At 39.9% G+C, this 24,829-nt stretch overlaps 2 protein-coding genes across 2 annotated transcripts; one reads left to right on the top strand and one right to left on the bottom strand.

The window, feature by feature from the left end:
- Positions 1-68: 68 nt before the first annotated feature.
- Positions 69-7,006, bottom strand: c1galt1a (core 1 synthase, glycoprotein-N-acetylgalactosamine 3-beta-galactosyltransferase, 1a). The gene is made up of 4 exons (XM_046055250.1): positions 6,751-7,006; positions 5,380-5,634; positions 3,877-4,541; positions 69-1,384 (listed from the first exon to the last, which is right to left on the bottom strand). The coding sequence occupies exons 2-4, from the start codon at positions 5,588-5,590 to the stop codon at positions 1,034-1,036; spliced, it is 1,227 nt and encodes a 408-aa protein (XP_045911206.1). The 5' UTR covers positions 5,591-5,634; positions 6,751-7,006; the 3' UTR covers positions 69-1,033.
- A 1,516-nt stretch (positions 7,007-8,522) lies between these two features.
- On the top strand, positions 8,523-22,241 carry b4galnt1a (beta-1,4-N-acetyl-galactosaminyl transferase 1a). The gene is made up of 11 exons (XM_046057696.1): positions 8,523-8,833; positions 11,249-11,463; positions 11,566-11,748; positions 13,458-13,564; positions 15,407-15,444; positions 15,559-15,739; positions 17,729-17,821; positions 17,928-18,115; positions 18,206-18,346; positions 20,600-20,837; positions 21,024-22,241. The coding sequence occupies exons 2-11, from the start codon at positions 11,249-11,251 to the stop codon at positions 21,233-21,235; spliced, it is 1,596 nt and encodes a 531-aa protein (XP_045913652.1). The 5' UTR covers positions 8,523-8,833; the 3' UTR covers positions 21,236-22,241.
- Positions 22,242-24,829: the final 2,588 nt, after the last annotated feature.

Here is a 24,829-nt window from a genome sequence, read left to right as displayed (position 1 = left end):
AGTAACAGCTGATACATACAACATTTCTTTATCATGTTATTCTTTTTCTTTAAAGTTCAAAATAAACATCATTTTTATACATAATTTATTCATTTTAAAAATCTGTGCATTTTCCAGCCATTTGAGTGATTCTTTAAACTCGGCTCTAGTACAGACACTAATGTTCAATCATACTTGTTCCAATGTTTATATAAAATGACACGAAAAGAGGGATTCATCGGGGCTTTATATAATACTGTGTTCTTCAGAAGCTACAGTGTTCTCAAACAGAAGCACAGAGGGTTTTAAGTACGCACTTCTATATCAGAGCATCTCATATCTCTCAACATTTTCACAGCAAAGTTGTAGCTTTTCTTACTGAAACAAACATTGAATTACTGCTCGCTGTGGACGAGTCTGTCTTAAGTAATTAACCACAAAGTATCCAAAAGGAAATTAAAAGACAAAATCTTATTGTAATTTTTTTTTTTTTAAGTTTTATATAACTGAAATGTAACTTCAGAAAAGTAACAAATGAAGAATGCAGAATAGCAAAAAGGCCAAATAGAAAAGAAGCTATGTTGAAGTTGTGACACACACTGCCATTTGTTGCTGCTTTCCATTTCAAGAAATAAATTGAAAATAATGACTTAAGAATGATAAAAATCTTTTCATACACCCGGTACTGTATTATTGGCTCTGATCAGGTACTTGTAAAATACATTGAAATAATAGGCTATGGGCCTCTTGCTGCATCAAGTCCAAGCTCAAACATCTGTGACTGTGTAACGTAACAAATTCATACATTTAAATACTGATTATGTCTAACATAATAAAGATAAACTAAAATATTAATCCAGGGTAACAATAGCCATATGGAGCTGCCACTGAATCATATTTAAATTACATTTACAGTGTCATACTGGATGGAATATACTGTGATTGGATCATGGAAGCCCTGTAAGAAGGAAGCACTAATCAGCCAAAGTACTGTGCAGCCTAATACACCTCTCTGGCACATCTGCACACATTCAACCCCAGCTGAAACACAGAATCAGCGATGCCTGTCTTGTGTGACTGCAGTCCTGTTCTCAGTAAAGCGAGAGTTTAGATTGTCTTTCCCCTCTTTCTCTGACTCCGTCTCCGCTTCAGTTTGGTTTTCATTGACCGAGAAGACTGGAGTAGCGTGACTCCTTACATCTGTGCCCTCCTGAATACTTTTAATTCTCACAGTCACGGCAGTCTGTGAGAGTGGGCCGTGGCTCAGACCCTGGCGTAGGGAGGGCCGGTAGCGTGGCCTGTAGCCGTATGCTCTCAGGTGATAGGTGTAGTACTCCAGTGTGTACATCAGCTCTGCTTCAACATAATGGAAGGACACTGCCAGGTCAGAGCAGCACTGTGGACCCTGAGGAAGAATAACACACCCACCACAAATACAAACATACATACATGTTAGCACATTGTATGGCACACACATTCATAAAAAGATAAAAGTTAAAATATTTTCAAAAATTTAACATGCGACATGTAGCCTTTTAGCATGAATAACTATTAGACATATAAAAAAACAAAACCAATTGTCAAATGTGGCAGCCTCTATTATCCACTACACTGCAATCAGTTTTTCCTGAACATTGCTTAAGATCACAAAAGAGAAATTGACTACTCATTTGTACAGTGAATAGTCCTTACAATACTCACTTCCAACAACTATTAACTACTGAGAAATAACTAATACATGAAAAGGGAGAATTTCAAGTAGGAACATTTTGAATAGATTATTTGAACAGGATTATGAGCAAATAAAGTACTATTCCATTGACACGAGGAGCCAAGCAATTGTCTAAATTGTTGTGATTACTAGTACTAAGTCATTGTAAAACAAACAAACAAAAAAAAAGATGTATTATTGTATAAAAATGCTACATGTAGCACCTTTCATGTGATTTTACTTTCTCATTAGCATTTCTTTGACAGGATAAGTCAAACATTATTTTACAAATCCCACGAATAGACTGAAACCAACAATATGCTAGTCTGTTCCTCCCCCATTTTGTGGCACCCAGCCCCAGGCCTGCAGTACATCTGTTGTACAGTTCACAAATATATATAAAAGTTTAAAAGCTAAGTAATTTTCTGAAACAGCTGGGAACTGAGGTTTTTAGCAGACGTTTCTCAAACAGGAATAACTAGTAAATTTATTGGGGACTAATTCAGCTACGGCACAGCAGGACCCAGCCACTTTACTTAGGTACACCTGTTCAGCTGCTTGTTGATGCAGATATCTATATCAGCTAATCACATGGCAGCAACTCAATGCATTTAGGCTAGTAGACATGGTCAAGATGATTCGCTGAATTTCAAACCAAGAATCAGATTGGGAAGAAAGGTGATTTAAGTGACTTTGAACGTGGCATTGTTGTTGGTGCGAGACGGGCTGGCCTGAGTATTTCGGAAACTGTTGATCTACTGTGATTTCCACGCACAACCATCTCTAGGGTTTACACGGGATGGTCAGAACAAGAGAAAATATCTGCATGCACATCACATCGAACCTTCAAGCAGATGGGCTATAGCAGCAGAAGACCACACCGGAAGCCACTCCTGTCAGCAAATCACAAGAAACTGAGGCTACAATTGGCATGAGGTGAACAAAATTGGACAATAGAAGATATGAAAACGTTGCCACACTTTCTGCCCCATGTTCATCCCTTTATGACCACAGTATACCAATCTTCTAATGGCAACTTCCAACAGGATAAGGCACCATGTCACAAAGCTCAAATCATCTCAAACCGGCTTCTTGAATATGACAACAATATGAGTTCAATGTACTCAAATGCATGTGGTGGAACTGGAGATTCGCGTCATGGACGTAAAGCCGACATGTCTTCAGCAACTGGACCAAAATCTCTGAGCAATGTTTCCAGCAGCTTGTTGAATCTAGGCCAAGAAGAATTAAGGCAGTCTGAAGGTAAAAGGGGGGTCCAATCCGGTTCTTGCAAGCTGTACCTAATAAAGTGGCCGGTAAGTGTAAGTTGGAGTCAAGTGTCCATGTTCATCTTGATGAAAGCTGCTACCCAGCTCATTTATCTTAACAGTTTTTAGACAACAGAAGTCTATGGCACAGATCTATAACCTATCAAGATTTGGCTGCAAAGAAAATACTTGTTGGTGGTAACAAGTGATTGCTGTTTTTGGCTTTTTTGTTTTTGATCACATTTCCATTTTGCAGTCTGATTAAAAAAACAAAACGTATACAATAATAATAGTATTCAAAGGAAACTTGTTTTCTTGTTTACCCATTGAACAAAGCAGATCCATACAGTGGCAGGAAGTGTGACAGGATCATGGACCCGTCTCATTTTAATTGCAAAGTACAATAAATTAGTTGCATCATCAGCAACAAATTGGCCAATTTTCCTTTTGTTGACCGGACATTGTCTCTGCTGCAATCATCTACTTTAAAATGAACTTATTATTTTTCAATTCGCTTGTTTTATACAGGGGTCAGGTAGAGAATTTCAAAGTGCCAGATAATCACAAATTCATTTATTTAGTTAGTATCTAACACCTACAATTTGCTTAAAGCATCAAAAGCTAAATAAGCAAAAACAGGATGTTTTTTCTTATTAAAGGTGGTACCCATTAACCAGCTTTTATTACCTGCTTTTACTAGAGCTTACAGTGGAGAAATAGACAAGATATATGGGGAGAGAGGTTGGTATGACATGCAACAACATGCGTCTTAACCATTAGTCTACTGGACACGCCATTCTTAGGTATTCTGAATGGGTTTCATGTATATTTGTTTGCTTTTACCATTTTTACCAACTCGTACTGTAGTACCATTTTGCAGCACTAGCTCACAAGTAAAATAAAAGTAAAGGGACTTGCCTCAACAATTGGGTAGTAACAATAGCTCCAGTACCAGAAGCTCTTGGAGAACTTGCCAGTTAGGTGGTGCTCTGGCACAAATGGATGGAAAGTTTCTCGATGCAAAGTATCTCTGGAGTCGCCTGCCAGAACGCCCATCTTCTCCAAACACTGCCCCAGTGCTAGGTCTTCTACAGGGGTGGTGTGTGTGCAAACTTTGGTCCGAAACCCTTCCACAAATCTCTTGAGGGCCTCTTTGCTGAGCACATATCCTGCCCCTCCACTCATGTAGCCTTGCTTGGTGTAAGGCTTGAAACGTTTACCAAAGTAGATGGGCTCTTCAGGGGTGTGGTTGGACAGAATCCAGCGCAGGTTGTCCACCACCACGTAGGTGTCATCGTCCGCTTTTAAGAACCAATCTGCTTCATTCGCATGGTGCTCGTAGACATAATGGAAAGCTCGAATGGTCTTCCAGTAGAGCTGGTCACGGCCCTCCTTAGTGCCCAGGCCCACAGTGGGGAAGTCTGGGTCCTCCACAGAGCTCATGAACACCACCACGTTGCAGTGGCGACTCCAGGTGGCCCTGACATGGCGGGCCCTGGTCTGCAGGTTATACGGCCCTGTCATCACCCAACAGAGAACACGCACCTTCTGGTACAACATATCTGCCACCCAGCTGTCTTCACCTAGAGGGGTACAGCAAACAGTGCAATACGAAACGTTAACTGGTTTGCAGTGGAGCTATTGTATGTGTAGTTCTACCAGGAATACTGCACTACCCTGGCACTCCTCACACATGAACATGGCTTCTCCATATCCAATCAGTTTACTCCACATTCTTCCCGTGTTTTTGTCCATTCTACCGCATTTTGCTAGGTGCTTATTTATTTTATTTTTTTCCCGATTGTTGTGGAAGGTTTGGGTAATGGTGATGTGTGTAGCCTAACCAGGGACAGGGGTTGCAAATTAGCTTAAGCTAGAAACCCTATATGCAACACATTTGTCCAAAGTTATTGTAACCTGTTACAATGTGTTTCGTCTGCATTGGCCCTGACAAATAAAATATATAAAAAAAAGACACAAGCACAATTTTCCTGCAGTGGCACTAAGACTCAACAGACTAAAAAGACATCAAAAGACAGTTAAAAGGACCAAAACATGACACAATTATATAAACATTGTTTGTTTTTTGGTCTCCAAGGCTACTTCCAAACCAATCCAAGTGTCCCTCTCCCTATCTGCTCATCATATCAGTTTGTGATGTAGTGTATTATAATGATTCTCCACTTCTCCACCACCACTATCACCAGCTATCAGACATCCCAACTTATTTTCCAGTCCATTATCTCACCTACATATATTTGCCTGCACAATCACTCACAAATATATGAGGTTTGTGCCCATAATGGAATTTTAAGCAAAATAGTATTGCCTATAATACAGCGATATGGAGACTAATAATTACTAGAAAATACTCTATTTGTCACTAAATGAGTGTATCTGTAGAGGACCAGTGTAAAGTACCTGCATGGTGAGGGTGGAGCAGGTTGATGAGAGCAGCTCCCTCCTTCCTCCAGCTGGTTGGCCTCTCCCATAATGGTGTGGCTTTTTCCTGAGCCTCTGACGGCATGGGGTAGCTCCTCTCAAACCACACCTGCCGCAGGAAGAAGTAGATGCTGCAGGCCCCCACCAAAAAGCCCAAAGAGAAGGCCCATCTGGAGCTGGAGCTCTTCATGATGACACTGTCTCCAGCACCGTGATATCCCAGTTACAGCATGTCTGCATGGGAACACAGCACACCGGGACAGACTTGATAGACAACTTTAAATGTGTTTAAAGTTTCTCTCTAGCTAGTGATCATTGACATTGCTCTGTATTACTTGTATAAATGCTTGATTTTGAGCTGGCTGCATGTAATTGCACATTGAGGTATGTTATGCAATCATAAAAAGGTTTTAAGATGAACTCCAAGCATTATTATTTTTTTTACAAATCGTTGTGTCAGAAAAGGCAATAAGTTCCTATGGCATTCGCACAACAAGACTTCGTTTTTGATGTGGTTTGAGTACATTGTGTTAGCTTAAAAATCATATTGGACACACTTTACAGACCCAGACTAAAACACATTATAAGCTTTGCAACCTAGATCCATCTCTCAATTTTTGCCTTACTTCCTTATCTCCATCTCTGCGTTATTGCAATACATTTGGACATAAAATCTAAAACCACAGACAATTGTCTCACTTAGCTGAAAATCAATGAGTCTTGACAGTTATTTGAATCGATGAATCGAACTAACTAGCTCGCCAGTAAAATGATGCTTTGTGCCATTAATCACTGTGGAGAAGCTCAAGGATTTTATCTAGATGTCATCATCACTCATGCCTTCTCCATTTATAGGTTTAAGACACAGGCTGATTTAAATACATGTACACTAATCTCTAATGTAACGTATGAATGCACTTCGTCATTTTGACATGAGGACTTTGTGGACATGGACTTTACACTTGACACAGAGTTAGTTGTGTCACTGCCAAAAATAAGTAGTCGATCTGTTGCCTCACGGATGAGTTTAAAGACCCGAAATCTGAAGGACTAACATGACGATGACAAAAATGTACTCTCCGTGTATGATGCTTCCCTTCATTATCCTGGAGATTTATAAAATTAGGCGACAATCCAGTTACCCTAATCCAGGCACTACATCAGTTTATACGCAACCCCCCCCCCCCACGACTGTGATTGCTAGGACAGCGAAACAAGGCCATGTGGCATACAGATCTGCTACAAATACAATTCGGTTGAAACATTAATACACGGCCGCAGCTGTGTTTACATTTCCAGTCAGCAAAAATATGTTTATTTAAGATCTACACCCGTATGTGTGTTATTTACCTCTGCTGGGGGATCAGTCATTTGTGAGCACGATATGCTTGCAACGCCTTACGCAGCGAAAGATTGCCTGCTGCACCTGTCAGTTATATCGCCACATTCATCCGACGTATTGCTTTTGATTGAAGTCGTCCCTATGTTGCGTCGCCAAATAAGATGATTAGTAAGAGGAAAGCCACCGTAGCCTACAGATTTACATTCTTCAGCATCACGGGCTAAAGCTCTGAAAATTGCGGCCTCTCATTGGCTCGCTGCTGGTGACGTGTAGAGGAAGCCGCTTTTCGCGTCCTGAAATGCATGAACGGCAATTAACTTATGGTTTAAGTTTGTGTAAGGTGTATTTATTAATAGTGAAATGTGTCATTTACATATGCTGAGAGAGAACACGAAAGAAAGAGAAGTAAAGACGTTTCTCTCAATCTCGGCCACTAGGTGTCACCCTACCAAAGCTTACAACATTAACATCTTCAAGCCTTAGGCAACAGTCTACACACCTCACCACCTTACACGCGTCACATGAATCCATATGTAGTGGTCGAAAATGATAAAGTACATTTACTCAAGTACTGTATTTAGCCTATAATTTGGGGGTACTTGTACTTTACTCAAGTAGTCTATGTCCAGTTTCCATATCATTCTTGTCCTATACACTTCAGCGGGAAATATTGTAGCCAACGTTTTACTACTTGCTTTGATTTTTTAATTCAAAACACATGATCAACGTATTGAATATGATTTTTTTTATAGATTAAAGGCCTCTCATACCCTCACATGGGTTTTCAGTTATGTTGATGATTACTCATGTTGGAGCTCTGCTGGGATTTACATGAGGTCAACAAGTACCAAGAACGAATGTAACAGGAGAGCTCCAGAAGTCCCCCAAAATTATTAATTTTTATCTTGCCTCACACGAAAATAACTTGTGTGTACAAATTAGTATCTTTTGTGCATAAGATTTTTAAAACGTGTCATAATTTAACACTCTGAAAGGGGCCATTTTACATAATGAGTACTTTTGATACTAGTACTTTTTGCTGGTAATGCGAACTTTTACTCAAGTAGAATATCAAATGCAGGACTTTCATTTACAACAGAGTATTTTTACACTGTGGTATTGTTACATTACTTAAGTAAAGGATCTGAGTACTACTTCCAATGCTGTCCATCTGAAGCTTCAGGCCCAACCTTAGACTGCATAAACTTGAAGCATCTGTCTGAGCTGCTGCATAACCACTAAACACAATACATCAATCAATGGAGAACACAAAGACTGTTAAGTGATATGCACGGAGTAACATAGCCTAAAGATAGGAAAATATTTAATGAGTGAATAAAAACCTTTTTTTTCCACACACACAGGTTCTACATGACCCTTCAAACTTGCCAAAATAGCTGAGCAGGTTACAGTATTTCATAGAAAATAGAAGGGAAAGTTAAACGGACTTTTGACCGAACCCACACTTCTGTAGTACATGAAAAACAATTCATGTAATGTAGGAATTAGACACCTGACAGACCCACAAATGCTGAGTTGTGTTGAAGTTGTTAATCTGAACTGGTCTTTCTTGCCTTAATAAATTAAAGCCACTGTGTAATTTGTCTATAACATCTACAATTATTCAAAAGATCCCCTCCAAACATGTTTGACGACATAAAATTACTCTGATTTGAATACATTGTGTCTGATTTAATGCAGATGACCTATGTTCCGGTGAGCAACATGCCTCCTCCTTTCGACACCACACCCACAACCAGAAGGCTTCATGGAAACACGGTGGCATGTGATGCGCGCACCGCTTCCAAACATGTTTCAGAATGTAGCCTAATGCTAAGTCTAATGTGTTGATGGGACAAACCACCACCATTAAATCACACGTTTCAACTGATAAACTGTATGAAGTTTTACCTTTCCCGGGTATGTAAATAAAATGATATTAGCCTAAGAGGTGTGGCTACGCCGTGCATTTACCGAACCCAAATCCCACACGCATGCTTAACCCGGGTCACAACAGCTGTCAAAGCTGTCACACGAGTTTCTCTAATTTGATCAGAGGTTGGAAATATATACCCCGCGGATGCAACAAAAGTAAGATATATGTTCATCTCTCTTCTTCTTGTCTTTTTGTTTACTTTGAATAGGAATAGGTTAATGGTTTCGCCGCTTTCTTCTTGATCTTCTTGAAGGATATTTAGGCTACCCAAATAAAATGTTGGGCTAAATGGTCTACATTTGTATATCGACTTTCTAGTCTTCCGAGCACTCAAAGAGCTTTCACGTTGTGTCACATTCCCCTGTTTACAGATATAAGGTACCAATGTACGCGTTTGGAGTAGGCCTACGTGTGCGAACCATGGTACGAACACTCGGTATTTTGGAAGGTTATGTCTAACCGACTTCCACTGCTTTAAAATCTGACACTCAATGAGTTTTGAATTAAACGGCTAAAGTTTGGGATTGCGTGTTTTCTATAGGCTACGGAAGGTGAACGTCAGTCAGTGACTTCAAGAACTAGTTTGACACTAAATCAGCCATACTGTGCTGTGACAACATCTGCGAATAAAGCAATAAATGACCAATATAATGACCAAGCCTGTATTTTTTTACAATGTGTCCAGTATGAATACAAGTCACTCCCTTTGACAATCATGGTTATCTGGGGGGTTGACTAGCTTTCTTGCTCTTGAGATGTTGAATAGTTGCCTACAGAACAGTTAACTGTAACATCCCGTTCACTTGAAGAGTTGTAGGTTAGACTGACCAGAGCAAAACCACACTAAAAGAAATAAAACGAAGGCAAAGCCCACAAATCAAAATTAAAAACCCATACACAAATAGATAGATAGATTTTGAACTACATACTTAGTTAGACTTTCTGCTTATAGATGTTGTGTTGTTCAGATACAGAGGGAGCAGAGGTTCCTTTTACCAGTTTAAGATCATGAGATTGCATGTGGTCTACAAGCTCCACAGAGAACAATCAGGTTACAGAGTAAACAGTATAGCTTATTTAATAACACTACTAACAGAAAATCTACAGTAAGTAATAGGCCACATATGCTCTGTAATAGCAATAATTATTATTATTAAAGCTTTGCTGTGACCCAGTGGCTGGAAGTAGGGAGACACGGCTCTAAATTATCATACGTTTTGGATGCCTCAGGAAGGATTTAAACACCACTTCCTGTATCCCCTATGTGGCGCTAGAGAACACCCGTAAATTATATGTTATGTCCCAGTACATTAAGTGTGGAGTATGCTGAGAAAATGTCTGGTAAATCAAATGACGATTGTAATTCAGAGCTTACTTCCTTTTTTGCAGGAGGTGAGGCTATGACATTGAGTAAATAAAAAAACTCAGTTTGCCCAATTTTTTATCATCAGTGCCTTTAGATTGCACAACGAAAATTTGAAGTCAAATTGTTTTGTCCTGAAGAAAAATTCAATACCTTTTAAGATCTTTTCAGTATATTTTTAGACCACCAGGCCACTTTGAGCTGTAACAGGTTAAGTCAGCCACACACCTTTAAAAACACCACAATGTACCTTTAAACAGAATTTATATTTATTTTTCACATTTTTATTAACTATGTGTCAAAGGGTTGTAACCTCACCTAAAAATTTAGGTAATCACCAAATTTCTCAGTTGCCTATAACAGCCTGTCTATGTGAAGGACTGGTCGGATTTCCCGTGAAAATCCATTTGCTTATGTAGGCTATGACAATTACGCACGCAACATTACTTAAAATCATGTGAAACACAGTGGGATTTTGTGTTTTAGTTGGTTCAAATTAGATAATAGCTTGCCTGATAACGACAACCAGTTGCTAGATACCTAACATTATTGTAATTTATTTTCAGGCATAAATATGGGATGGGTAATTCTGTTGGTTGCAGTCTGAAACCTTACCAATATCTCTAAAAACTACCCAAAGCACCTTCAACTTAACATTTACTATACATTGATTTTGAGACTGCAAAACTTAACACAATTCAGATAGGCCAGGAGGGAACAAAGCTCAAAAGAATTAATTGAGTGATGGATAACGTTAGAGCGGTAGAACACAGGAATTTGCGATAGACAACTGCTGTCTGCATCTAAAGCCAATTTGCAACTGAGTAAAAACAGTCATCAAAGAAAACTCTACTGTGATTGGCACATTGCGGCTTGTGGAATGTGGGACTTGTAGTTTTTGTACCAGGGATGGATACACAATGTACGAGCAACACCACACACAACCCACACCACACATTATGTAAACAAGATTTGCTGATCAGTATTTATAACAATAACAGTAATAAAACAGATGTAAAACAGCACAAGGGGAACGAGTAGGATTAAGGTAGGTTGTAGTCTTCATACACTGTTCACTGACGCATATCTATTTTTAGGGGCATATGCGAGTGAAATGCACTGTAGAGCCCTGAGCCCACAATTGCTACGCCCCTTTGTTGTCCTTATACTGCTTACGTTTTGACATTCGCTTTATTCTTCATTCTAGATGCGTATCACCTATAAGAAGTGTCTTTCACTGATTTTGATCAGTGTGCTACTGCTGCTAGCTCTGTTTTATGCTAGCAGCCCTGGAACCAGCTCAGTAGTTGACATCCGGCCAAGACAGGATAGTCCATTAAAGAAACTCCTTGATGGGAAAATTGGAGACACCATCAGTGGCTATCGTGACATTCCCTACCACATAAAGGAGGAGGTGGCATGGTGTGTGATTAGTCAGCATGTATGGATTTTTTTGTGTCTAAATTATATTCTGAATTGTCATTTTTATATTATCAACTCAATACCATTTCTTTTCTGACACAGTCGTTTGGCTCAAAATACATGTGTATGTCTGGCTGATAAGGACACGTTTCAGCTGCCGCTATCCAATCTGCTCTTTCCACGTGTGTGGGCCCAAAACCTCAGTAATGCCTTCCTAGAGTCCCATCCTGATCCTGAGGGCATAAAGCGTCACAGAGCTATGGAGTACAGCAGCTTTCAGAGGAGGTAAATTTCATTTGGTGACACGCCATGACTATCATTGCACCCTTCTATCATTGCAACATCTCAACACAGTAACAGTGCTGTCTATTTTAAGACCTTCCTCACATTTTGGCTGTACACTGACATGTGCTTTGCTGTTGTTGTTATTGTCCTTCAACCTCTTCTAACAGTGTTGGTAGTCTATATTTCTATGTAAATTTACACTGAGGGGTTATATGCAATGCTCACTGCAATGTAGTTATTAAGTAAAGGCAGTGCATGCACGTGGGTAACCTGGTTGCTGTCAGCTTTCTGTGGTGAACAGATATCTTTAACATCATGCAAACAGAATAACCAGATTTCCATATTCAAGTAAGAGGATTAGAGAAATCCAATGTACCCAGCTACAGTTCTGTTGAGAAAAGACAGTTCAGTTTGAACAAGTTTCTAATTATATTTTTACATATGGGGACCCATTTACTCACATGCTGTTGCAGAAACTGGTGGAGCGGAAATAGCACGTGCAGGGTTTGTATAAACCCGTCGGAGTTAGCATTCACTAGATATGGAAATTACTGCTTCTTATCAGACATTAGCATACCATTGTCCTTGCACTCACTGCAGCCAATCAGCATCCTTACTTGTCTGATGAAGTGCAAAGGTCAAATCAACAGGCCGGCTTTTCCATACTACTTGAAAACAGCTGTCCTGTAGCCTCAGGAATCTATTGGGTCGATCGATTTTGCATTGTATTTTGCATTACATGCACATGACACCAAAACATAGCTGTCAGAACTTAGATTGGAACCCAGAAGCAAACTGGAAACATAGCAGGATCGGCCAAGGAGATTTATCGTGAATACAGTCTTAGCAAGCTCAAATAGGCAGATGAGTGGAGGGAGGGGGTAAGGGCGTGAATACAGGTAGACAAGGTCGCAGGGCAGGCCGGAGAGTGTGGCTGGAGCATGGGGCTAGAACCAGTGAGCAGGCAGGCTGGTCCAATGAAGGGTTATATGGTGATTCCTGGATACAGGGAGATGGCAGTTTAGGAGGGCAAGCATGCAACAGAGAAAACAACAGATGAGCAAAAAAGGTCAGGTGTGTGATTGCTGACAGATAGAAGGTGAGGATGGTGCCAGAACCGTAGAACAGGTTTACGCCCACAGGCGAAGGAAAACAGAGAGATGCATGGGTGCATGTAAACCTGTGTACTGCATGTCTATGAAGATTCTCCGTATTAGTGGAGCTAATAATAATTGTAAATAGAGAGAATATAGTGAAAGATTGCCACAATTTCCCAGAGCCCAAGAAAATATCTCCAGATTGCTTGTTTTGTCTGACCAGCAGTCCAAAACCCAAAGATATTCAATTTTAAATATTGACATCTTATGATTCACTCACCAAACTTGTTGTCTATAAACTTTCTGTCAAAAGACTAAATAATTAACCGACAAATTATTTCAGAAGTTATTGTCAGTCATACAGGTCATAGGATATAGTACTACTTAAATGTAACTGGATGTACTCTTTAATGTAGTATATCTTGATTTGTTTTTCTAATTTTGTCACATTGTATTGTAACACCAGGGAACATCCTGAAGGCTAGATCCATACAGCAAATTCTCAATCTGTCTTCTCTGTGTACATTATGTGGTTAACTGAGCAATTCCTGATATAAAAAGAAGAAGTGATGAAATAATGTAGGTACTTTACTTTCTGTTCTGTATCTAAAGGTCCTACAATCCTGCAAATGAGCTTATTGTAACTGAAGCCAACAATCCTCTTCAGTATCCCACCCAGGGCGTGGAGGTGCGACCCCTCAAAACAATCATCATTCCTGGTAACAGCATATCTACTATGACACAGCACACAATATCAAAGAAACAGCTTTAACATTATGTCTTCACCTATGTTTTGGCCTGCATTTGTTTTTTTAAAGCAAGCATTATGTAAGATGAGGATTTTCAGTTTCAGAGAGTAATTCACAGCTGTTGTAAATAAGTACAGCTGTACACGTGCATTTTTGTGATTACATCACGATCAAAAACAAGCAACTTAGCTAACACAGCCAAATATCAAGCAAGTGCGAGAACACAAGACATAGCTGTCAGAACTTAGGTTGGAACCCAGAAGCAGACTGGAAACATAGCAGGATCGGCCAAGGAGATTTATCGTGAATACAGTCTTAGCAAGCTCAAATAGGCAGATGAGTGGAGCGAGTGGGTAAGGGTGTGAATACAGGTGGACACAGGTGGAGAGTGTGGCTGGAACGTGGGGCTAGATCCGTTGAGCAAGCAGGCTGGTCCAATGAAGGGTGATATGGTGATTCCTGGAGACAGGGAGATGGTAGTTTAGGAGGGTAAGCAGGCAACAGAGAAAACAACAGATGAGCAAAATACAATAAGGAAAAAGTTCAGAGCTAGAGTACAATGCTAAGACATAATGATTGAGCAGGGACTGGAATTCTGGTTTATCCTCCTTTAGTCTTGTACATTGGCATCATGTTCAGGTGTGTGACTGGTGATAGCAAGCAGGTGAAGATGGTGCCAAAACCGTAGAGCAGGTTTATGCCCACAGGCTACACTGGTGAAAGGAAACCGAGGGAGAGAGAGAAAACACAAAACGACAGACAAAAGCAAAGATGCACCAAGCACACTACATTCAACTAACTGTAAGAAAACAAACCATATTTTCTCCCACACCAGCTGTCACAGGGCAGGTGTCACGGCAGGGTGGTTGTGACAATAGCAGCATTAATTGCTAGTCCAACTGTGTACACAGAAAGTCTTCCAGCCTTTTATAACATAAAGCTCTTATCCATGACTTTTGCTTGGTCATTCTCTTTTTCTCTTCGTAGCTTCCTCCATCAACGTCCTCTGCGGTCTTTTTGCCTCCATAGAGACTGCTGAGCCTGATTACACTGCAAAAACTGAGCTCTCAAAAACAAGGAAAAAAAGCATTAAAATGGGGGAAATATTACTTAAAATGAGCAAAATTATCTGCCAACAGAACAAGAATATTTCACTTGCTACTTAAGGACAAAAAAACTTGAAACAGGTGAAATTCTCTAACATAAAACTGCCTGGTAAGAAGAAATATCTTGTTGGACAAAAAACAAGTATATTTTGCCTTCAATTAAGACAATTAATCTTACCAAGATTTTAGTTTTTGCAGTGTATGTCGCCTGCTCGCCCACTATGGACATAATCTTAGCTAATGGCAGGGGTGAAGAGAGCAAAGAGGCACTCTTGTCTGGCGTGACGGTCGAAGCTAAAAAGAGAAAGAGAGTGACCGAGTGCCACTCTCTGCTATGATATCCATACTGAGAATACTGAGCTAGTTTATTCCAAAGAACTTACATTGTACATTCTATACTTTCTGCTTCTTCCTATAGCTTTTTTGCCAAAGAGTTGTGGTGCCGTAAGGCATTATGCCATTCTTGTGATAGAAATCCTGGGATTTCTATCTTACATAACACCATAGAAAGCTCCCCCAGTCCCGAGAGGCAATGATAGTGACATTATTTCCCCTATTATAAGTCAGTGTATCATCAAAAAGATTTTGAAGCTGTTATATTAAGATAAAAATACTACATAATGTTGTTTTAAGTCTGTAAGTAAGTAAAATGCTTCACCATCATCCCATGTTGATATCCTCAGGAATAATTGCTTTCTTTCTTTAGGTTTGGGTCTTAAAGAAGAAGCAAGATCAAACCACATGGTAATTTCTTTATTTTGGATTTTTCATTGTGGTTGACATAACCGTTGTTTGCATAAATGTTTTAGACTTTTTTTTGGTTCCTTTTTCCTCAAAACCATGCAAATGGTGTAACAGGTATCTTTGACAGCAACACTGGGGACTTTTGATGTCGCTGCTACAGTGGACAAGGTCTCTGTTAAGGGGGAGGGGGCGAAGCACATGAGACTGTCAGGTCCCCTTCTCTCTGCTCTGAACAGGCAGCTGCAGTTCGTCACCTATACAAACACTGTGTTCCATCCCAAGACAGCAGATACAGGTGAAGTTAGCATGTGGATATTATCGCAATGCTAAAAGTTGAATGTCATGTTTACTTATTCATCCTAAGGCTCACTGGTGATACAGGCTCACTGGTGAAGATTATTTTAATTAATTAATACATGTAAATCTGATCTGTGAAATATACTGCATTCAGATTCAATCTCATAATTATTTTTTGAGAACACCAATTTGGGGGTGGGGGCATGAAGTGCTGAACATTTCTGAGTGGTCAAGTATTTCAACCACCATTTTGAACAATCTGCAGCTGCTTTGACACATGAACATGCAGTTACAGAAGAAAGCATACGACAGATGGACCAGTCACGTACAGGCCTTATTGAGCGTTTGTTGATGAGGACGAAATCCAGCAGGAATAATGATGTCTGTCTGTTGCTTTATATGGTGTCATCACTGATGTATAGTTACTCTAAAATTACGTTGCCTAATCTTCGCGGTGGATGCGCAGGCAACAACGGGCTGACGAAACATGTTAGTTGCTTAAAAAGTAGGTACTACTAAGGTACTTTAAACACAGCTAATGTAAAACATGGGATGCCAAAGCTTTTGCATGAGATACAAATATTATGACTAATATGCTGTTGGCTGTGATCCTAACCCCTGTCATGCGGACAAGATATCAGATATCCACACACTGTCCTAATATACCTGCTGCACAGTTATTTGCATAGATTTTGACATACTGGCTTTGAAAATAGTGTATTTATTTTAAGTCTGACCGCAGCTCAACAAGGTCTGTTGGATCTAATTATGTAAAATATAGTTCATGGGTTAGCTGGTGTAGCAGAAACCTTGTTGTTTAACCAGCTTGTCTGGTGAAACCCCTGCAAATGGTCTAGAACACAGTGGTAGATCTGGTTTTCAGTCAACCCAAAGAGACTCATGTCACTCCATTACTCAGTGGCCTTCACCGTCTAAGCATTGTGTCCCAAATGAAATTCAAGTCACTAATGCTTGTATACAGAGTGACACACAACAAGGCAATCTCACTTCCGCCTCTTTTCATGTGAAACAACACGATGTTGGAACAAGCTACCACCTGCCATCACAGCTGGGGTGTCCGCATCTAACTTCAAGAAACTCTTGAAAACTCATCTCTTCCGAGAACACTTACTCCTTGACACCACTAGTACTTCCTGTACTCTTCTTCTTCTGTCTCCTTACAACTCGCTTGTCTTGATTGCACTATTTGTTAAATCTTATAGCTTCCTCTTGGTATCTATCCAATTTATGGCGTATGCATTAATAGCTCTTACTTGTCTTACTTGTTACATCTATTATTACTCATAGATCTCTTACTTTTCTCTTTTACTCTTGTTTGTGTGTTGTTTTTCAAATGTAAGTCGCTTTGGATAAAAGCATCTGCCAAATGAGTAAATGTAAATATTGTCAAATGCTAAAAGTATCTGTTTTCTAGACTTAATGCTAATATTTACAGGCTCTTGGACTACATTTGCTGGCAGGTAGTGTCTAAAACAGTTGCTCTCAGCTTTTGGCAACACTTTCAGCAACTGTCTCTTGCTCTGAAACGGCCTACAAGTGTAACACGAGTAAAGAGGAAACCACAAACCCACTTTCTAGCGATACAGATCATAGGCTACCTCTGCACAAAAGAGAACATCTAAATGTCAAGCTTTTTTCTGCTTTTCCATAATGTCCATAAACATTACAGAGAGCACAAAAAGCCCAGCCCCATTAGATCTGTCGGGCATTTTTTATTTTAAGTAAAAGACCAAACTGCGTGGAAAAAACAGGAAGGAAGAGGAGTGGACAGAAACTGATTCATGGGAAAATCTTTCTCTAAATTTTGAACAGGAAGTGCTGTGTAATTCCCAAGATATTTGAAGTCTGTGTCTGTGCAAATCTTTTGGGCTCAGAGTTGGTGCATGAAAGTGGCTCAGTGGTGTCTGAAAAAAACAATTGCTTAATTTCCTTCTATATTTACACAGTTGTTGTTTTTGTTCTGCAGTTCAATTTGCAACTGAAAGTCACCAGTCATTTTTCACCATTAAAGTTGGACATGGAACCATTCCAGCACTTTACAACTCTAGATACCAAAAAGGTTTGTGGGCAGTTATATTTTTATTTTTTATTTGGATGCAAAGCATTGCGTGTCACAGAAGGTCACTTCATGGGATAATTGTTGTGTGTTTTTTCTTTCTACATAGAGTACAATATTAGTGCTCTTGTTACCATCGCCACCAAGACCTTTCTACGCTATGACAAACTCAAAGATCTCATTGACAGCATACGGCAATATTATCCCACCATTACCATAGTGATAGCAGATGATAATGAACACCCTCAGCCAGTGACCGGGCCTCACATTGAACATTACATCATGCCATTTGGAAAGGTAAAGACGTGTATATCTCTATGAAGTATCATGCATTGTGATGATGAAACATCTCAGTTCATGAGCATTGATCCCCCTTTATCTATACAGGGTTGGTTTGCAGGAAGAAACCTGGCAGTGTCTCAAGTGACCACTAAGTATGTGCTCTGGGTGGATGATGATTTTTTCTTCACTGCAAACACCAAGTTGGAGAAAATGGTGGACATCCTAGAGAAGACCACTTTGGATCTGGTAAGATGCAATACAATGTGTGTGTGTCTTTAAAAACTTACACTGCTCACCCAATATGATGAGAACACTGCCCAATCCACTTAAAGAATAACTTCGCTGAATATCAACATGGACCTTTTTTATCCCTAGTTTTTGTATCTGAGTGGACGCAGTGGTTTTGCTTCTGCCGGCTGAACTGCACTCACTCATACTGGAGCACTTTCAAAATGTTTTGTCCCTATTAGTCACTCATGAGGAAATAGAGTCAAGGTTGAAAAAAAATAAGTTGGCCTTTAATACTGAAAGTCAGCATACTAGTTGAACCGCATACTCATAAGTGGTGTGGCTAGACTTTTGACTGGAGTGGCCCAAGTGGGGCACTGACTTTTTTGTGTCATGTCTTTTTATAAGGCGAGCTTGCTGTTTTTAATTGAGGATATGTTATGTTTTTGTAGCTCGTGGGGTACCAGCACCATTGTAAATGAAACCCAAAGACTGTATTTAAGGATCAACAACTTCCTTCTTTTTGTGTCAGTTGGGGAGAAGTTTCCACATTATTGCTCACTTCTCTTTAGAAATAACAATGATCAAGATAAATGATAACAATGATGAGTTGACTTGCTGCTGGTGTTTCTCTCCGCTGGCTTTCGCTGTCGTGTTATTCCGCTTGCTCTCTCTCGTTTGCCCGACCTCGCACGCGGGATTCGCGGGGGGCTGCTGGGCATTGGGTGTCGCCGTGCTCGCGCAGTGTGCGCGTTGGGCTCGTCACTTGTGCATTGGTGTTGATGATTGCGTGGCATTTGGGCATTTTGGTTGTTTGCTGCGCGGCGGTGGGGTGCTGTGTGCTGGGTGCTGGGTGCTGGGTGCTGGGTGGGTGGGGGGGGCGCTGCTCTTCCGCGGGTTACACTTTTTGCGTTCCGTCGGCATTACGTTGTCAATTGGCATTTGGGTCGGGGTCTTCTGCGTTTGCATCGCGGTGCATCTGGGAGTCTTTGTTTTTTTTTAATTTGATTTATTCTTTTTCTTTCTACCACCCCTATTGGCTACTGGGGTTCTTGCCTGCCTGTTACAGTCGTGGCGCCCCACTCTGGATGGACTATTTCTTATAAAATCAGAGCAGAGAAATAACTGTCCTGTCCCCCATCAGTAACCAACCTAAGTTTATGTGCATTCTGATCATGTTGGTATGTCGTGCGGCTCTATTCTGGACTAACAGTAGTTTTGCAAAGTCTTTATGTGACGTACTTGACAATCCAAATGAGTAAGAACTATGTGAGAAATGTATTGTTGTGGTATAAATGTAGCACATCTCGTACTGCCACACCTCTTCCTATACTGTTTTTGACGACTGCTGTCTGAAAATACTGGTTTAGTTTGCTCTACCTGTTTCACAGGCATTCTCTACACAGACAAGTTAAACTGTGGCTTATGCTTAACTGCTGTTCCTTAATTTAAAACAAGAGGTCATTAATGAAGATAGAGAATAGGCCACAAACAGCTTGCTTGTGGTACACATTGTAACTCTTTCCCATTTGAAAAACTAAATTCTATAAAATACGTATCGTTTTCCATTAGACAAATAACTGTAATTGAAACATTTTAAGTTCAGTAGTTATTATTGTCAATATATTTAAGGCAATCATCTGCCATCTGTGTTAATGCTCTTCCAGTTGAGTGCCCTTTGTGATCGGCACGCTGTAAATTAGTAGTTAAATTGTTTTAAGAAAACTCTGTATTTGTTCACAGACCATGTTTTCCAGCAGTTTACTAAGAATTGGTATCAGACTGAAATCAGAGTGACAGTTGTCATTAAGCAGTGCATCGTGTATACTGCCGTGTATATGCAGAGATCTTGGATGAGGGTTTCTGGCTTTTATTGGTGCTTTGTTTCAGATAGAATAATGGTTTAAGATACATGTTACTGAAGAGCCTGGTCTCATCCCAGGGTGTCAAATACAGACACTTTGAGAAAACTGAAGCATTTCAGGTTTTACATTGGTACTACACTGGTGGGTTTTGGAATTGGATATAGAGTTGAGGAAACAGATGTGACCAAACTTTACTTTTTACAGTAAAATACCACGATATTTCAAAAGAAGAAGGAAGGATGTGTTGAAAACATTCATATTCTCAGTGTCAGGCTGCTTCTGTTTCCTTTTTTCCCCGTCTGTGTTAGTGTAATGCAATGTGGAACTCCACTTTGTGTATGTCTATCTACTCATTTTCTTGTGTTTATAAGTGTATTAGTTATTTGTTGTTTCTTAATGACTTCAGGTTGGCGGTGCAGTGAGAGAGGTGACAGGTTACACTGCAACGTTCCGTCACACCATTTCAGTGGAAGAAGGTGGAGAAGAAGGCGACTGTTTACATATAAGACCTGGCTACTACCATGTTATTGACGGATTTCCTAATTGTGTAGTAGCTGATGGCGTCATCAACTTCTTCATGGGGAGGACAGACAAGGTGCAACAGGTGGGCTTTAACCCCCGCCTGGCACGGCAGGGTCATCTGGGTGAGTTTATCTGTAATATCTGCTATCAAATATATTAACAAAGCAGTTCATATTAGATATTTTATCAATGCAGTACAGCTTTTGTTGCTGTTGAGTTGCCCAAGATTTGAAAAATGTTAAAAACAGAAACCCAGGGAAAATCCAAGCTAGGATTGTTCAAAACAAAATTTTCTTTTGACACTGCAGAGTTCTTCATTGACGCTCTGGGCTCCCTCCACATTGGCTCCTGTAGTGACATCATTGTAAGCCATGCATCAAAGATCAAACTACCCTGGAGTGAAACGGACTCCCAAAAGGCCTACAACAAATTCCGCTATAAACTTTCCAGTGGTGATGCTAACATTCATAAGGAAAACTTCTACTTCAAGAACAGGTTCAAGTGCATGACCAGTCAGTGAACCGTGGGGACCAAAACTATACAAAAAGCGCTTGACAATACAAGGTCGCCCCACCCATTGTACTCTGGACATAGAAAGATACAACAACTGAATTTTTGTTGGTTTAACACATTGGACGCCATTAGATACTGATTCACAGGGACACCTCATCTGAAGGCAGGTGCTACAATTAGAAGAGATTTACATTTACTGCTTGGAGAAGAAGTATTGTGCTCTCCACAACATCGAGGATGATGGTGCGCTCCCAAGTTTACAGCCTGCAGGACACACTTCTCCATATTTGTCAGTGTGCTGAAAGGCGACCCACAGGCAAGTCACTGGATGGTGGTCGACCTCAAATTGTCCTTGTCATCGATTAAACACTTAGTGAAGACTTCAGAAAATGTTTAGTGCTTGCTGTGTGGACAGATTTGTTCTATAAACAGATTATAATTCTTTGGGATAGATAGAAAAACTGACGGATCCTATTTTCTCTATCAGATATATACGTCCACACACAGTATTGATCTCCAACAGTATGCACTCAAAATATCATGTTTTTCATTGTTTTTTTTATTTGTTGTTAAATGCACTATGTGGATTTTTTATGTACTGTGACTTTAAAAAGATAAAGACACAGAAAGATAGATGAAATGTGAAAACATGTGTCATATTTTCAAAGTAATATTTAAAAAGTAAATATAGAAATGTATAATGTAAATTATAGTTCATTTATCATTCCCCCTATTCTCCATTTCCTTTGTATCTCTAGCTCAACCTGTTAATTTCAGTATTTGTTGGTGGTTGTAATTACTTTTTCCAGACCTTCCTCATTTCATATCTAATCAGCTGCCCCACCATCCAGGTTAATCATTACACCTGTCCTTTCCAAGGTTCAAAGTGTCTGCTGTTAAAAAGCTCTCTTTCAATGACTGTCAACAACAGCAAAAGCAGTTATCAATATAAGGTTTTTGTTTGACTTTTAACTGCCTGGTATCAATGGTAAATCAAGTATTTAAAACAACAATCATGGCCTTTGGTGTGTATGTGGTTAGGGTTGGGTTACGATTCAAATGGTTCTTAGATTGCTATAATTCCACAAGTCCAGAGCACTGGCAACAGATCTGCATAATGTTGCCACTGCCCCTACTCCATTTAATAATCTTCTGGTATAGATATGCTCAACAGTAAAATCCATCCTGCAACATATCAATCTCAAAGGTGGGCAACAGTGACCCATGCAGTCTGGAGGTACACCTTAGGACTCTAAAAACATGCTTATATGCAGAAATATTATAACGAATTATTTGCAAAAGAATGTGTCAATACACATCCTTACACACATACATAAAAAATGTAAATTATCACATAAGTGCTGAGGCATCATGTTCACATGCCTAATCAAAATATTCAAAGATTTGTATGTCTCCCCACACACCTGCACAAAGGGATAATCAATCTCTGTAAGTGCCAAGGCAAATGCCCTCGAGGCAGTTGGCTGTTGGCCTATGTTTTAACAAGTGCTATCAGTTGGTAAGCATTACATTTGGAACCATAGACCCATAAGGGTTAGGCTAAGTCTTCAGGAAATGAATGTTAAGAGTGCTTTGTCCCTATTCATGTGATTGTGCGTGGATTTCCCTATGCAAATAAGATATCATGTTACTTCTTGTTAATATCCTGACAGAGGCTTCACTGCTTTGACTATAATTTTAAGAAGTCATGGTAAAAATAAAACTTTTGCAGTAGTAAATGTTGCGAATATCCTACATAGCCAAATGACAGCCTGCAATGCCAATATGTAGTAAATAACCAATATGTTAAAGCAGCAGTAATTTAATTAGCATTCCCCACCTTTAATGTACAGTCTACTTAAAATTAAGCTCAATTTTACACTAAGCCCTGTCTATTGATCAGCCAAAAGAAAATAAATACAGCCTTGAATGACAAATGATTGAGGACCAGTGTAAACAAGAAGCGGATACACTTAGATCCATCCATTGTCAACTGCTTATCCTGTGTACAGGGTGGCAGGGGGAGCCAATCCCAGCTGACATCAGGTGAAAGGCAGGGTACATCGCAGGGCCACACATAGACAAACAACCACACACATTCACACCTAAGGACAATTTTTAGAGACACCAATTAACCTAGCCTGCATGTCTTTGGATGGTGGGAGGAAGCCGGAGTACCTGGAGAGAACCCAAACGGACAACATGCAAACTCCACACAGAAAGGCTGGGGCTACCAGGGTTGGAACCCACCACCTTCTTGCTGTGAGGCGACAGTGCAAACCACTGCACCACCGCATACACTTAGCATTGACACTAATTAAACATGGTGGCTATATCAATTATTGTACATTTGACTCCCTGTATGTTGTGTGGGTTATTGATGAAGTCCAGATGTCTTCCTGAGAATAGATAAGTGAGTTTTATAGTCATAAATTGGCCCATTGTCACTTCACTTTTTGTGATCCTCTCAGAGTTATCAGACTTGTTTAGGTCATCGTAAAATGGGACAATGGTCACTTAACTTCCCTTAATGTCATCCTGGTATGAGTCCTGGTATGGTTTATTTTTGCTCAGAAGAAAGTAGAGACAGGATGTTTGGGGAAAGAGGCCTCCCAGAGCTTGTTTAGGAGTCCGAGGCCATTTGCAGGTTGTGTAGCAGAGGGCATCAGTTCTGTGTTAAATACATCAATTGTCCACCATCATCGCATTTTCTAAATAAAGGATCTGAGTACTTCTTCCACCACTGGGGTTGAGCTATTAAAACATCTGTCTGATGGCATGATGTGTGCATGTGTTTGTTTCCAACAAAGAGAATAAGGTGGTTTTTGTTAGTGTGGTGACAGCTGAGAAACTGCTGAGAGACTGTCATTCCAACATTTCACCACAAGATGGAAACAAAAGATCAGAGAAAAATGCTACACATGTTGAACTATAGAACTGTACATTATCATTATTAGAAGTAGAAATATTAGCAGTATCAGTAGTAGTAGTATAATTTCATAGTTATAATGAGCGTCTTGGTTGGATTAGATGGATTGGATGTGTGTATTTTCAGATACATTTCAATGCTTGCTGTTTTGCTCTTTCTTAACAAATTGCATTAATTTGAAATGAAAGCTAAGTACTTGATGTTTCTTATTATTCCACTGTAATCCACTGTTTTTCATTTTTGTTTAACTTCATTTGGCAATGTGTGGTCACTAACATAACACTGTATGCTGTACACATTACCTGCAAGCACTTTTTAATAATAGGTAAATCAAAGCTTTGTCATTAAATCACTGACCTTCCTGGAGGAGTTTGCAGGGTTACCTTTTGAATATGTACCTGTGTGTGAGTGGGTATTACTACCCTATGTTGTGGGGTCAGTTTACACAGTCATATTTTGGGGACTCACCTACTTTATAGGGACAAAATGCAGGTCCCTATAATATAAATCATCACATTTTAGGGTGAAAACTGGGTGTAAGGCTAGGGGTAGGTTTAGGTTTAAACAAATAGTGGTTATGGTTAGGGATAATTCTTCAGGGAATTAATGTAATGTCCTCTAAAGTGTTGGAAACACAACTGTGTGTGTGTGTGTGTGTGTGTGTGTGTGTGT

This window comes from Micropterus dolomieu, linkage group LG08, assembly GCF_021292245.1.
Source record: "Micropterus dolomieu isolate WLL.071019.BEF.003 ecotype Adirondacks linkage group LG08, ASM2129224v1, whole genome shotgun sequence".
NCBI lineage: Eukaryota > Metazoa > Chordata > Actinopteri > Centrarchiformes > Centrarchidae > Micropterus > Micropterus dolomieu.
This window is presented reverse-complemented; position numbering and strand designations above follow the sequence as displayed.

Coding starts and splice junctions, on each gene's coding strand:
- b4galnt1a (XM_046057696.1), top strand. CDS start 11,249: ATGCGTATCACCTATAAGAAGTGTCTTTCACTGATTTTGATCAGTGTG. Junction 11,464..11,565: donor ATAAAGGAGGAGGTGGCATG/GTGTGTGATTAG, acceptor TTTCTGACACAG/TCGTTTGGCTCAAAATACAT. Junction 17,822..17,927: donor CAACTCTAGATACCAAAAAG/GTTTGTGGGCAG, acceptor CTTTCTACATAG/AGTACAATATTAGTGCTCTT.
- c1galt1a (XM_046055250.1), bottom strand. CDS start 5,590: ATGAAGAGCTCCAGCTCCAGATGGGCCTTCTCTTTGGGCTTTTTGGTG. Junction 4,542..5,379: donor GCTCCACCCTCACCATGCAG/GTACTTTACACT, acceptor GTACCCCTCTAG/GTGAAGACAGCTGGGTGGCA. Junction 1,385..3,876: donor GTTACTACCCAATTGTTGAG/GCAAGTCCCTTT, acceptor ATTCTTCCTCAG/GGTCCACAGTGCTGCTCTGA.